Consider the following 15,985-nt stretch of genomic DNA (forward strand, 5'->3'; position numbering starts at 1 on the left):
GGCAGTTGAATTTTTCCATCCACACTTGCTATTTCACAGAATGTGCTCTATTTCTAAATTGTAGAAGGAAATGTGGCCCAAACACCTGAATGGTCTTTATTCAACTGCTTCTGTCATTACAGTTTGGAAACGTTGTGAATCTCCATGATTTTTTGAAGGTGGGTTTCTTTCTTTATCATCAGATCATTGTCTCAAGCCAATGTCTCCCAGAGCAGCACTTCTGCCAGAAATCCTAATAGTTATCCTTCTAGGTGTTATAAGGTAGTTGAGGGAAATTTTCTCCATTTCAGGCTAATGATGTTGTTCATAGGGACTGGAATGCTTCTCTCATGCCTGATTTAGGACCTCAGCTTTTGGCAGGTCTTTCTGTCCCAGAAAAGATAACACTAAATAGTGAAGAGTTTTAAGTTGGAATAATTAATTCTTTTTCGTATTTTTCATTTTTCACTGCAAATTAATTAGAGTATAACAATGGCAGCTGGCTGGTCTGTCTGGTTTTAGAATGAGTGCTTTACAAAGGGGCAGGTGGCTGTGGGATGGGACTTCTCCCTCTGCACATCTTCTTCAGCCTTCATATCACACAAGTTGTTTTCATAAACTGTGAATTTCTGTTCCTGACAAGAATTGATGGGCTAGCTGTTAACACCACAGAGTGCTGCATTATTTATACACAAGGGTTGGGTGCCTTCTTTCAGGCTGTCCTTTGCTGTCAGGCAAAGGATTGAACTCCTCAGTCAGGAATCACGCAATGTTTCGTGGGGTTTTATGGGATCAAAAAAATATGTTGTATAAATGTTTAAAGTTCAGCAAAGAGCGGGTATACAACTTCTGCCTGACTCCCCACCACTACCTGCATGTGGAAACAAGCAATAGTTGTACACCCAGCATTTTATTGAGAAGGACGTGGCTTAAAAGTAGTTATGTGAACACATGCAAAGGAGTATGATGGACTTACAGAATGGTTTTTCTCTGGATGCTTTTAATGAAAAAGATCCAGGTTCATTGATTGAGTTATTCACTGTGGGCAAAAACCATCATATTCCTTAAAAAAAAATTCCTAGTTTTTATTAGAGAGCAAATATATCACCATTTAATTTGAGTTTTGCTATATAATTTTTCCCGAGTTTGGAGAATTAGGGAGGGTTCTTAATTAAAATTTTAATTTTGGGTTTGCATGGATCGCTTTGATTTTATTCTTTTTGTCATGCTTTTTTTTTTATTCTTAACCAACCATGGTTTCCAAAGAGAGGATGGACAATTCCCTAAAGGACTTATTTGACTTCAAAATGTTCTGAAGAAATTAAAGATGTGCAGAAAAATAATAATAAAAAAATCCCACAGATTTAATACCATTTGATACTAAATCAAGTATCAAAGGTTTATGTACAGTCTTCAGACTCTCTTTTACACTTGAGTGGCCACATAAAGAAATGTGCAAGGTTATTCAGACATAGGAAAGACAAACATGAATTACTGTTTTTATTTGACATTGACTCTTACTAGAATCCTTTCAGAATGTCTTAATAAAAGTACCATAATAATTTGTCTTTTGATTTTTTTTTTTTAATAACTGAATTTCTCTTGGAATGTTTGTTTAATCTAAAGAAATTTGTCAAATTACACGGTGTGTTACACAAACAGCATATTGCCAATCACCATGGAAAGCCATCAGCACAGAGCACACTCCTGCAAGATTTATTGTAAATTATATATTTCCTTTTTTGGGTTTATTTTACTCTTCCATTCCAAAAATCTCTCAGGTTAAATTATAAAACCACTGTGGTGTCAAAAGCTGTGTCACATTTTAATGGTAACAAATACCTTTGTCAGTTGTGTTAAGACCAAATGCACTCATATCAGCTTTTCTCACTAATAACAGAGCCGTCAAAATCAAGTTCTGTTGATCAAACTGAGTGGAATGTATAACAAATTAGGTTTCAATATTTCAACATGAATGTCCTCTCAAGAGGCACTAAATGTAAATCAAGGAGAATATTCTTGATTCCAAAGTGATATTTATTTTGTTCAGCACAATTTCACAGACAATAAGCTATAAATAACAGAGATAACATTTTACGTGACTTCTGATACATTTCAACATTTGCAGAACCTGGTACCTCATCTTAAGTAGAATTGTGGAGCCTTTCATTTCCTCACTATATCATATTTGATTTTATACTATGATATAATTTAACCATTGTTGTTTAAAGTATAGACTTTTCCTCTTTAGTCCTCATTAGCACTATGTGAATGAGACAAGTTAGGGTTGGGGAGGTCGGGGTTTTTTTGTTTTGTTTATTTTTTGGTTTTGGTTTTTTGGGGGTGTTTTTTTTTGGTTGGAACTTTTTGTTCCTTGTGTTTTCTCCCTTGTTTTTAAACCCTTTTTTTTTTTTGATATCCTATGTATTCACTTTATTTCTGTGATGTGGTATAATGACATTGCAAAAACTACACTGGTGACTGACAGGCCAAGGTGGTGGGTCAAAAGAGCAATTAGTGCAGTTATTTCCTGAACATGGAAATAAATGGCTGTTGACAGAGGAAAACATCTGCTTTATTAGTCCCAAACTGTAGGTCGGGTCACTTTATTTCAGACTGAAAAAGCCAACAGGAATTTTCAGACCAATGAAAACCACACGGTTGACTGTCCACACTTTGGTAATTGCAGGGGATTTCATTTTCTGGAAATATAATATAAAATTGGGTGTGCATTCTGCTTGTCGTTCAACACAAAATTTACAAATGCAAACGGTGTTTTGTCTCTTTTCCTTTTACAACAATGGCATAATTGAAATCAGAAGGACACCAAATCAGGAAATATGTAGTGAAAATATCCTCTCTCATTTTTATCAGAATATCCATACAGATTTGCATAATAAATGTTCCTGCTCCAGATGCTATTTAGTTTATTAATTTAATTAGAGGTGTGGGAATACATTTGTCAGAGCAGTCATTTAATAGTAGCTGTTCTTTCACAACCAATAGCCTAAGCCCCATAAAGTAATAAACAAGCATCCTTTGCTACCCCAATAATGCAACAAAAACAGAAAATGAGAAGCCTTGACTTATTTAAATTCAGCTAGGAAATATCATTTACTGTTCTCAAACAACTTTGCTTCTCCATCAGATGGACAGTCTTCAAGACAAAACTGTTAATATCAAGTACATGATAGTTCTCTGTGTCACGAAGACACCCTAAAGCCGACAAAAAAATAAACAAAATTACAAATAATCTGGAAAACTACTGCACAACTGCAGTTTTTCTGTGCAACTGATGCACAGAATTCAAAAAGGCAGTTTCGTGCATCAGTTAAATTTCTTAACCAACAGTTAGATGGGAAATTTTCCCACCAAGGATTAATCTGAAATTCATGTGCACGAAAGGTGTTGAAATCCTGAGTTTTGAGTTTACTGCCAATATAATCCAAAACATACTCTAATGTCAGTACTGCTGACATAAACCAAATTAATTTCTCTAACTCTTTGCAATGACATGGCAAAAACCTGGCAATTTTCAATTAGAAAAAAAAAAAAGTTCTTTTTTCTAATAATGATTTATCTGTAGATCTTTCTTTCAGATGTATTTACTGCACAAAATATTGTTATTTTTAAATACAATGATGAGTAATAGAGAGCACAAATCTGCCTTTCAAGATGGAGATAAATAAAATTCATGTCAATATAAGGTTAATTATCTGAGAAAAAGTGTTAAATTGAAGTTGAGCAAAGCCTAGGGGGTTCTTTAGGATTGCTTCCAGTTATCCCAATGGTGACAGAATGCAATCTGTAGATATCCTGACTGTCTTCAAGTTACAAAAAAGTAAAAAAATGCTGCTTGCTATTGTCTTTTGAGAATGAATTGAGTTTAAGGCTATCACATTTTACGGAGTGGAAGATTAGGGAAAGACGATTATGTGGAGGTGTGCTCTTAAATAAAGACAAAATTGAGTCAGCCAAAAGTCATTCAAAGGACATAGAGTTTGCCATTATTTGGTTAACAAAAATCGGCCACTTTTACAGCCTGTGCGTAACTTTTGGTGATTTTTCTACAAGAACCTTGTTTTCCTTTCCCTGTGCCCCACAGCGGACGTGTGTGACTCCAACCCCTGCCAGAATGGTGGCATCTGTCTGTCGGGGCTGAACGACGACTTCTACTCCTGCGAGTGTCCCGAGGGCTTCACAGACCCCAACTGCTCCAGCCTTGTGGAGGTCGGTAAGTGCAAATTTACTTGCTGAAATAACTCAAGGGCCCCATTAATCTGTGGCTGACCAAGTAGTGATCCTGTCCATGGTGTCTTGTAGGGTGATGGGGTTGTTATGTTGATCATTATTGGGTTTTTAACCTTATATCTGTGCCATAGACATCTCTATAATAATTAACAGAAAGTTGAAAGAGCGTCTGAGAACATTGTTGCTGAGAGAAGTCCAGTGCTCCACTTCACAAAAAGTCCATTGTGGTGACTTACAAGTGACCAACATTTTTCAAAGATCCATTCCAGATAATTCTATGTATCCTTCTGCAACCAGTGCCCTTTCAAAGCCTCCGTTCCAATAGTTTTATGCTGATGTCCAGAGTAAAGATTAATTTCTTATGCAAATGAAGAGACAGGAACAGCATAGGAGAAAACTAGAATAACACATAGTAGTCACTTGTTTGAATTTCAAAATAATTACCCATCTGGAGGCTCTAATTAATCATTAGATGAGTGCATAGAGCACAAGTCAAATGTACTGAAATTTTGTGATGTGCACTTGACACAGAGCAAACACAAATGTCAGTGGTAGATCCAAAACATCCAGCAGGTCAGGCCTCCATCTTAACAAAACTTGAGAAGAAAATCAGAATCTGAAGGAAAATATGGTAGATAGTTCACTGAAAGTTCATTGAGCTCTTGTATAATCCCAAAGAAGGCATAAAAATATGTTTACAGTGCAAAATGTTGGAACTGTCACAGCTGGGCTCGACACTGCAACTGTCCTAAATCTGTGTGGTTCTCATTTTTTAATAAATAAATAAAAACTATGCAGGGAGAACCTGGGTACACTGTTCTGAGGATTAAGTATATCTCTCTCATGAGATAAAGGGAGCAAAACTTAGAAACACAGGGCTCTTTTATTTATGGGGTTTCTTTTGTTCATTTTCTTTCCTGAAAATGATGCTACTGCTGTTTTGAGAGTGAATTCTACATGTCCACAATGCAGTTTTAGAGGAATTTTGGATTTCATTTAATTCCCCTTAACTTAAATTTCCTGCAAACAAATGGAGTTACTTCCTGTGGGAGAACAACCAACTTCAGGTACCAGCTGTGCTTTTTTCTGACTCTAAAATGTCATTGTAGGTGGTTACCACCTAAAATTTGGGTTGCACAAGGAGGTGCTTGTTGCCTCGATGCAGCCACGCAAGAAGCCGGGAGACACTGCCTCAAATCCTATTTTCCATCCCTCTCCCTATATTTTTTATCCCTGCTTGAATTTATCCTATGTATATAGGTTGTGCTACCCTAAGATGGCCTAGACATGGCTTCACTTCAGGAAACTTTTGGGTTTATTGTGTAATTGGCTGGCACAAAATTGCATGGCACATAAGTGGGAGGATGCCAGGCATGAGTGAATCTGAGAATAAATCATATTGTGATAATTGCTACTGTAATTAGCAGATGAGCATTAATAGGGCTTTAAAAATACACATATACTTAACTAAAATCTTCAAGCACTTCAACTAAAACTCAGTTTGGTAAACAGAGTAAAGCATAAGTAAATAACTTGACAATATGTGGCAATCACAGCACTTACACAAGCAGGATGTTGCATTTCTAGTTTTCAATCCATGGGAAATATTTGCTGGGCAACATTGTTTAAGTAAAGAACTTATTAATATTCCTGTAGTAACTAATCTAGAATGTTAATTTAGTTTATGTTTGTCTTGTTTGCTACACGTATGGATTCAGTCTGGCCGTGTTAAAAACTATAAAAATAGATTTTAAAATAATCTCTTACTTTTCAGTAAAATATTATTCTGAATTTTGTACCCCTGTATACACAGTCATATAAGCCACTGGAAAAAAAATGGTATTTCTGGAAAATAATTTGATTTTTTTCCTATGGAAATGATGACAATTAATATAAGCTGTTAGTCAATCAGATTCCATTAATTCCAATACTGAAGTGTTTCAAGCAAAATAATGTTGCAAGGTGGGTCTAGAGGAGCCCAGGAGTGCAAGACCCTGAATGATCACTTTTACTAAGAGTGTTTATTAGATGTAAGATCTAAGAAGTAATGCTCGCAAAGGTTGCTCCTCTTTGGCTTTTTAATGAGTTTTTGCCGAAAAGCTAATCTCTTAATCCCTCATATCTCAAAAAGGTTTCTTGACAATTTTCTGTGTAGTTGAAAACACTTGGTTAAAAATTGGTATTCAGGATGTCAAGAGGTACCACGTAGGAAGAAAAGAGGAGGGTGAGGAAAAAAAAAACAACACAGAGAAGAGCCTTTGTCACTCTGTCTCCCTCAAAAGAGCTGTACAGAAAATTTTAAAAGCAGCTGAGTGTTCTCTGCATCCCCCTCATTAGAGACCATCAGACTTCGTTCGGTGACAGGATGCACTGTTGAACTCTGGGCGCCAGCTGGGAAGTCATAAATTTTTCAAGGAACATACCTTAAACAGGAGGATTTTCACAGTAAAAAACAACAGGGATTTTACTTAATCATGCATTAATGTGGGTAAATAAAAGGCAATCCCATTCAGACAGCAAGTCGTGAACTATGCAGAGGAAAAAAAAAATAGATGCACACAAGTACCCAGGAAGATCAAATATTTAGGCAGAAGTCTTCCCTAAATAGATCAACATAGATTCAAGACAGTTTGGGAGCTGCATGGATGCGCAAGAATGCAACTCCCTTTATTACCTTAACAGAACTAAAATTTAAAACAACCTGATATTGATCATAGTACCAATTTCAAGCTAAGAAGATTAGTTGATAATGTGTTTTTACAAATTTACCCATGGAAAAATATTATTTTTCTGCCATATTTAATTTTTTTCTGACCCTGTAACTTTGAGTGTGCCTAAACCAAAATTTATATAAAATGCTTGTGATACTAATTTGTATATTTTAAATTGCTAATCCCACTCTTTTGTTAATGACAATCCCATTTTACTTCCAATGTTTACTTATATACTATACCTAGCCATGCTAAAAGACTTGAGTGGAGGTGATAGATCTGTAATATCCCCCTTATTTGTGCAGCCAGGTTTTTCAGTGCTCTAACAGATTTTAAATACCTGATAAACTGGCAGAGAATAAAATAGAGACAGGCAGCAAAATGTCTGTTGTTTTCTGTACAACACATCCTCCAGCGAGGTAGAGAAGGATTTATCTAAACAGATAAAAGGTGATTATATGAAACATTCCAAATAGCAGGATGTTTTCCAAAGATGATAAGAACACTATGGTCTGAGTTAACTCTTCAGCAGACACCTGTCCACGTATATGGAAGCATTAATTTTAATGTAAATTGAAACAAAATAATTTTCAAGTAATTAATATTGGCATTGAAATGCATTGCAGAGAAATTGACAGACTTCACATCTTTTAAATAACTCACGAGCAATTCTCAGGAATAATGTAAATTACAGAAGTACAATAAACAACAACTGTTACAGACAATTAATAAGAGTCTTTAATGAATTCTGCTCAGGAAAATTCTTAATGCGCTGCCTGTCAACTTGGGTGACTAGTTAGCCATGGACAGCACAAAAGGGGAGCTATGAAATGACACTGGGGGAAGTTTTCTTTGAAATAAAAATTCCTCCTGCTTTGTTTAGTGTGTGCATAAGGGAAAATGGGGGGAGAAATGCAACATTAATGACTAAAAAAGAGCAGGTAGGTTTATTATGCCATAAGGCAATGAGAGCATGCTCCATGAGTGACCACGTTCATGTTTGAATTCTGAGCATCTTAAAACTACTCGGTTTTGATCTTCCAAATCTGAAATTCAATAACTGTCTGAGAGGATAAACTGGTGAACTTGTTTAGTTTATTTAAATGAAAAAAACCAACAGATGTCAAATAGGCTGCTAGCATCCTTTTGGAAAGTGTCTATACCTTTTATGTCAGCTCTCAATACTCACTGAGAGGATCTCATTATTGAGAAACATGGTAAAAAAAATGCCTGTGTGCATTTTGGAAGGGTGGAAGAGCAAGTTAATGATCTTGTAGTTGATGATCAAGGGATGTTGGGTCTAAGTGCAGCATGGAGACTGAGTGAAGGGAGAAGGGTTGAAAGGTAAACCAGACGTGCCAGTTTTCCACAACATCTTTATTCTGCCAAGTGATTAAGAAGTGACTGTGGGGTTCCTTGTTTAGTACATTGCAGTTTTCTATATCAGTTCAGTCTTTCCAGTATCCAAAGTAAACTATTTCTTTGACAGCTGCTGTCTCTCAGCCAGAAATGCAGGAATCAAAGGGGTTCTTCCCTTTTCCTGCTGTTAAATAAAAAATTCAGTGAGCTGGATTAGGCCCAGCGTGCTGTGATTTGTTTGCTTTGTGGCTTTATTTGCACAACCTAAGAGTCTACTTCTGCTTTCCTGACCTCTGCACTGACAGGACAAGGGCTTCTGAAATAAATTAGTACAGAAGAAATTCCTGTCACTCATTTCCAGTCGGTCTTGTAGATGCTTTTCAATGCCATGATTGGAAATGACTGAATGATTTCAAAGATGCTTTTATAGTCTTAACTGTAGGAACCCAGAGTGCCCAGAATATTTCTCTGCCTGTTTTTAAGGGTTCTTACCCCCCTGAACAACATTGTTTTACCTCCAACTTTGGAAGAAATTACCAACGATCAGACAAGAACTAGAAAATACAATGGTGTGAATTAGGTGATAGACTACTATGTAAGATTGTCACAGGGTGAAAAATTTAGAGGTTTTGGGCTTCTCTTTATAGTAAATAGATGAGAGTAAAAAATATCAAAATGGAGGATTGCTGTTGTTCTCTAAACCTCCTTCTCCTTCTTCTACCACTCCATATTCTGAAGTAAAAGTAGTTTGGAATGATTGGATAGAGAATTCCACAGTTCCTGGCTATGTTACTGAATAATTGGTAGGAAAGTGAAAAAATAATATACGTTTTTAGTGACTATTGGTTAAAATATCTTTAAAAGACTGTGTAAATCTTGATAATTGGACTTCTCTCCTGCTTTCTGTTCTCTATGTTATGCCTGGGTCACGCTAGTGGCTCAGTTCCTCAGATAAGACAATAAACAACTATCTGGAAGCATTGAAACTCCAGGAAAAGTCTGGGTTTGTGCTTTGAAACTCCTTGCAAGGACTTTAAAATATTCTCTCCCACCAGGAGGGATTTGATTTACGGCACAGTTTAGTGTCACTTAACAATATGTGATTTTTTTTTATAAGGAGGGTTGTTTGCACCACACATTGAACATATGTACTAATGGATTTTCCGAGGTGGAAATGGTGAAATGAATGCACTCTTACAAAAGAATTCCAATTACTTAACATCATGTGCATCTAGTTTGCAACTGATATGAAAGTATTCACTTTATCTGTAAATTAGGTGGCCTGAATAATACAAATAAAAGCACTGGCACTCACAAAATCAGAATAGTTGAAGATGTGAGGCAACTGTGGAGGTCTATAGCCTAACCCCACCTCTCAGTGGATAATCCAGGAGTGTAGATTTCTCAGGGTTGTGTCCAGTTGAATTTTGAATATTTCCAGAAGTGGAGATTTTACAGCTTGTCACAGCAATCTGTACCAGTGTTTGATCACCTGTGCAGGGAAAAAAAGCAAGGAAACAAACAGATAAACCCCCAAACCCCAAATATATTTAAGTGTAATTTTTTGAAATTTAGTTTTTTCTCATTGTGCTGTCACTATGTACCACTGAGAAGTCCCTGGCTCTGGTGTCTTTATTTCTATTTTCTGCTCCAGGCTTGACAGTCTGATTTTAGGGAAATAATCACATCCCTTGGCCTGCTGGCACTCCTCTCCCTAGTGCAATACAGTCCTAGGTGCAGATTGCCCAGGATACTGGGAAATAGAGTGCGGACTCCAGATTTCAGCATCTATTTTCACTGCTTTGGGTATAAGTGTCACCCAAATTGATTATATGTATTCCTATATTAGCAAAATCTATGCAAGTGACTCATTTGCCACGTTTCTTATTGTCAGCAGGGAGACTTTAATATATGGCTGTGAACTGTCATGCTTTACACTTGATACTGATTTATTATTTGGAAAAATTGCAAAGGAAATTATTATCTTTTTGCTGATATTCTCACTCTCAAAAACAATTTCAATGGTTCTGTTGGTAAAAGAAGTTTAACATCAGAGGTGAGATGGGCCTGTGTTTATTTGAATTCAGCAAGAATAATCAGGTTCCATGGTCAGAGGTTAGGTTCTTCTGGGAAAAGAGCAAGAAAGTGGGAGGGGAGGGATAGAAAACAGATTCTTCCCTGCAGGGCTTTCTCTATGGTACTTATTTGGATTCTGTGCTGATTTCTTTCCTCATAGGCAAAGATGGAAGGTGTGAGTTTTCTTAAGCAGCAGCTTATTGCTGGAGACATTCTTTGAAATGTTCAGACTTCCTCTCCTGAATGGTGAAAGTGGTTGAGGAGCAGGGCCCCATCAACGCGGCTCCCAATTAAAACAAAGCTGATTTTGTGGGAACGTGATTTCTGTTTGTTTACTTCCAGTGGGAAACATCCCCAAGGTATTCACTAAACCCCACTTCCTTCTTCCTTTCCTTATAATAAGAATTTGTAGTTTGGATGTAGACTGGTGACTTTCCTCTTAGTAAGTCTGTAGCAGTTGCATGTTCAGCATGTTGAGGGCATTCCTCAGTGTTCTATTCTGAAGCCTAAAGCTTCACATTTCTGTTATAACAGTGGTTTTATGTGGAGTTAGCTGCAAACCACATTTTTAAAACAGAAATTATCACGTAATCAAGATGTTCTCACAGGTTACAGAACTCTGTTAAAAGCAATCAATACATATTAATAAAAATAATTTGAAAAATTAGGCCCCAATGTTTCGTTTCTGGGTAGGCTGAAAAGTGCATAATGCACAGAAATCTAAATTGAATGGTCTGAATGCATGAGAGTGGAATAACTTGATAAATGGCATTGATTGCAGGGAAGAAAATGTTGCAAGGCATAATTTACAATATTTCTGCCAAAACAATTGCCTTTGGTGTTGATTGCCAGCAAATCTGTTGTGAAAATAAGGTTTCGAGTCACAACTGGTGACGAGTGCAATAATGGGTATTCCCAGATTCACAGAATCCCAGGTTGGAAGGGACCTCAAGGATCATCTGGGTCAAACTTTCTTGGCAAAATCATGGTCCAGGCAAGATGGGCCAGAGCCCTGCCCAGCTGAATCTTAAAAATGTCCAGTGTTGGGGAGTCCATCACTTCCCTGGACAGATTACTCCAATGGGTGATTGTCATGGTTGAAAGGATTGAAAATTGTTCCTCTTGTGTCCAATCAGAGCCTCCCCAGGAGTCCCTGAGACCCCTTACCCCTTGTCTTTTCCGTGTGGCTCCGTGTACAAAGGGAGTCTCCACCTCCTCTGTGGCCACCCTTTAAACAGTGGAACGTGTGGGGAGGGTTCCCCTCAGCTTCCTCTCCTCAAGGCTGAACAAACCCAGGTCTCTCAGCCTTTCCTCACCTGTGAGATTTCCCAGCCCTTGGATCCTCTTTGTGGCCCTTTTCTGGGCCCTCTCCATCACAACAGGGACCAAACCTGGGCAGAGTGCTCCAGGTGTGACCCAACAAACGCTGAGCAAAGCGGGATCATGAATTCACCTCTGAGGCACATGGCCTTGTTGATGCCTCTTTGTGTGAACAATCCCTACGTTCCTTCTTCATCTCTTGCCCTTTGCTCCACAATGTCCTTGAGCCTCTTGTCCTGGGGAGTCCCAGGGCTGGACACACCACTGCAGATGTGTCTTATTGTAGGCAGACAGAAGGATCACACACCCTAACCCACTGCCAGTGCTCTGCCTAATGCAGCCCAGAATGCTGCTGCCAATTGTAAAAAAACATGGTTCATACAATAGTTAGGTTTAATCAGAATGTTTCCTGTATACAGTATTTTGAAATACATGACAGACCTTAAAAGTGTATGCGGTACCACTGATCTCAGTATGACCACACACAATGTTTGTAGGTAGTGAAAACTTTAATTCCTGAATGAGAAATGCCCTGTCAAATAAACCCTATGCTGGAATTCATATCACATTTCTTATTTTTCTGTTCCCAAATTTGTTATTTGAAAGTACAAACTGGCCAGGGATAAGCAGTTCTGGTCACACATTAGAGGGTGACCAGTGGTACACTCTGAAGGAGATTTTATGAATTTTATGTGTCTAATTAGAAGGACAAATGGAAAACATCCAGGCTCTTGTTGGCAGGCCTACTGCCCAGGATGAGACCTTGCAAAGAAAAACAAGGTTTTTGAGCCTGGGTTTATTTGCAAAAACACATCCCCAGACCCTGCTTTCAGTTGGAGGGATGAAGGACTCAATAGCGCATCATGTTTTGATTAAAAGCTCCAACACTGATGGCAAGACTTGCATGCAGAAATATTGAGAAAAGCATGCATGTAGGCCATGGAGAACTGGGACAAACTGTGGACTTTCCATCCAGGTGTTATTGAACTTGAAAGTCGAAGTGTTCTGAGCCTGTAAAATGCAGGGTGCTCCAGAAACAAGAGCTGGCACCTGCCTGGGCTGTGTGTTCTGGAAGGGAGGCATCTCTTGTGAGCCGGGTCCATTTCCACAAGGTTTTACCCTGTTATATTGGGAGAAGAAGAGAAAGAAAAAGGAACAGAATAAAAAAAAAAAGAGCCGTTTTCCCAGAAATGTGTTGTGTCTATGGCCTTATGTATTTTTTAAACCAGCTTCAAAAGAAGTAGGTAGAATAAACTGGTTATGCTTTGTCAGATCTGCCAGTGAAATAGGCAGCACATAAAAATCTGGAGAGCTTATGCTGACAGACAGGGGGAAATTGCTCTTTGGATAGGTGGTCTTAGCGCTGTCTGGAAAGAGAAGTGTTCAAGTAATTCAAATAGGTCTTGGTGGGCAGCAGCTGCATCGGACTAAAGCAGCAGAGTACATGACACATCAAGATCTAATGAAATAAATACTCTGGTAACAATATCCTGCACATTTTCACATCCCTGAGTACCTCTGGAGTGGTCCAGGTGCCTGTGAGACTCACTGACACAGCTGCCAGGCTGTTTGTTGTGATGTTCCACGTCACGTTGACTTTGCTCTTCAGTGTCCCTGTCCTGGTGTTTAAAATGGGTCTCTCACCACTTTTAAAATATTACTATTATTATAATTATTATTATTATCATCATTGTTGTTAACATATGGAAGCCATACATATTTTATGGTTCATAATAAATTATTACTGCCTTTAAGACAGTTTCTATTACTAGATCATTTTTTAAGGTATGCCATTATCATTGCCATATAGTTGAGGTCTCTGTGATCTTGTCCAGTTCTAAAGAAATTAAGCTTTGCGGGCCTTTTTATACTTTTCAAACACACCACTCATTAGGAATTATTAATTCTTACTGATCAGGGATCATTAAGCATTATCATGCTCAAGATTAATTACTCTTCTGTTTTGCTGGCAATGGGGTGGTAGCTTTATTTTCCTGTTTCTTTAGTTTCTTGGCTAATGCAAAGTAAGTAGTTATGGTGATTTTTAAGAGACCAGGCAACACAATTTCTCATAAAATTTATACTTAAGAAATGTTCTTGATGCACTGCCTGTGTTTGTTTTCCCATTTGATATAATATAGTTTTCTCCTGGATTTTTATGTAGAAGGATGTGACTCAACAGTATGGAAGCAACTTGCTAAAAATAAAAATGCCAGAAGGAAGCTGATTCTTTAGCTGAAAAAGCAAATTGGTCTTTAATGAGATGTTAATTCTGGCATCCTAGGAGATTCAGATTAGAAGATTTTATACTTCTTAGGAAAAAATGATCAGATGGAAAACCTGGTGGTGTTGAACTTAATGCAAGTCCTAAATGCAATTTGGTGCCAGAGTAAAAGAAACACAAATTAAAAGCTGAATATTGGATCCAGAGACAGATGGACACTATTTGTTTTTTTTGTTTCTCTTCCCCTTTAAGTGTTTTACCAGATTCTTTTTTCAAAGCTATTTATATAAAGGGCTCATTAAACAGAGCAAAATACATCATGTTTTGGAATCACTTTTTCTTACTTTTTGCTCTCTGTGTTTGTTTACTTGTTTTTAAGTAATGAATTAAAGGAATACTTCTTTGTTACTAAAAAAACAGATGCAATAGTTCAGGAACCTTTTTGCTTTTCTCCAGCAATAAAAACTCTTCTGTTCAGAAGCAGAAGAATGAGAGTATCCAAATGTTTCTCCTAATAAATTTAATATTTCTAACTGGAAAAAGTTGCTATTTAGTACCTCAGAAATTTCTTTTCACTGCATAACTCTGTGTGACCTGATTCCTTTCTATGCTTTTTCCTTTTTGATTTAAAATCTCTGTTAAGTTACTTGCTTAAGGGTCTTTGGTGTTCATCATCCAGATGCAAAATTCCCTTAAGCATTTAAAATACTGTGGAATGATATATCTACTCTCTTACAATTTTTTTTTTCTTGTTCAGTTCCAGAATACTAAGTGCACTTATGGAAGATTGTAAACAGGAATACATAAAACTAGTATTGTCTTGAGCAAACACACCTTACCCTTTATTATGTTGAGGACATTGAGAACTGTTCTTTTTAGAAGAATGTAGAATGTAGAAGAACTGTGCTCATATCAATCAGATGAGACCTTTAAACTTGTTTCAACATGGGATTCATTTGTTCTAAAAATCACATTTTTCCTAGGTAAGGGGAATAACTAAATCCTTTAGTTCTTGATGATTGGTTTGGTTTGTTGTTGTTTCTTCTTCCTTTACTTTTTTCCCCAAATATAAGTGTGATCACAGGAACTCCATAATTTCTATGGTTGAAAGTTTTTCTTATTAAGCTACAAAAAAAATGCATGTTTTATTGCAAGGAATCTAGAAAGCAGGGGAATTGCATATGAGATAATAAAATAAAATATAATAAAAAATAATTACCTATAAAAATTATCTGTCAAAATAACAGAAAGTAAAATATCAGAAGGGCGTCTCACGCTTCCTACCCTGTTTCAGGGTTTTAGTTTTTGTCTGGACTTATTACTATTTAGTCAGATGCACCTGTCCTGCAGCAGCTCATGTCAGGTGTTAATGACAAGGCTGAAATGCCTCTTCTTTTCTTCCTTCATTTACCCAGTGAATTATCTGGGGTGGTTCTTTTGGGGTGAAAAGATGCTACATGCCACACGCTCTTCTTTTTGGGCATTCATGGGTAACGAGAATAATGAGGACTTAAGTGAAATGCTGACTGTATGAAGCATATGAATAATTCAGCTGGGGTTTTTTCAGGTTGTATCACAGGTGTACGGCTTTCTCCAACTTGATGATGCTATAAAATAATGATTAATAATAATTAATTCATATTTATGTTATATTAATGACCAGAATTATTAAGGCATGAGGTTTCATGCTGAATTATGGTTGCAGAGCTAGTATTTCACGTGCATTACTTGAGCTGAACACCTGCTTGAGAACTGCCATTGTACCATGAGTTAGGAGAGTCAATATATTATTTCCTATATTAGGAGAAATAAATCAATGAGATGATTGAAATTAATGTTTCAGCTGTTCCCCTGTGGCTGTATCTGTACTGTTAGAATACTAATTTGAGGTGCATACTCTAGAGTTATGGATGCCATCTTCATTTTGAAACATGCACTGGAATGGCTCCACTCTAAATCAGGGAATTCTGAAGTCTGGAAAATTCAGAAGGTTGACTCAGACATGACCTTAATTTGTTGTCTCTGAAATTAGGAAAAGGGTGAGGTAGAATTCAAGAGCTTCACA

At 37.2% G+C, this 15,985-nt stretch overlaps 1 protein-coding gene across 2 annotated transcripts in view; it reads left to right on the plus strand.

Annotated features, from left to right (window-relative positions):
• Positions 1–15,985, plus strand: part of EDIL3 (EGF like repeats and discoidin domains 3) — a 238,024-nt gene that overhangs the window by 65,306 nt on the left and 156,733 nt on the right. For both annotated transcript variants that reach the window (XM_048292961.1, XM_048292962.1), the window contains exon 2: positions 4,085–4,213. In XM_048292961.1, coding sequence (XP_048148918.1) covers positions 4,085–4,213 — 129 coding nt within the window. The remainder of the gene's footprint in view (positions 1–4,084; positions 4,214–15,985) is intronic.

The sequence above is a fragment of the Corvus hawaiiensis genome, chromosome Z (genome assembly GCF_020740725.1).
Source record: "Corvus hawaiiensis isolate bCorHaw1 chromosome Z, bCorHaw1.pri.cur, whole genome shotgun sequence".
Classification (NCBI taxonomy): Eukaryota; Metazoa; Chordata; class Aves; order Passeriformes; family Corvidae; genus Corvus; species Corvus hawaiiensis.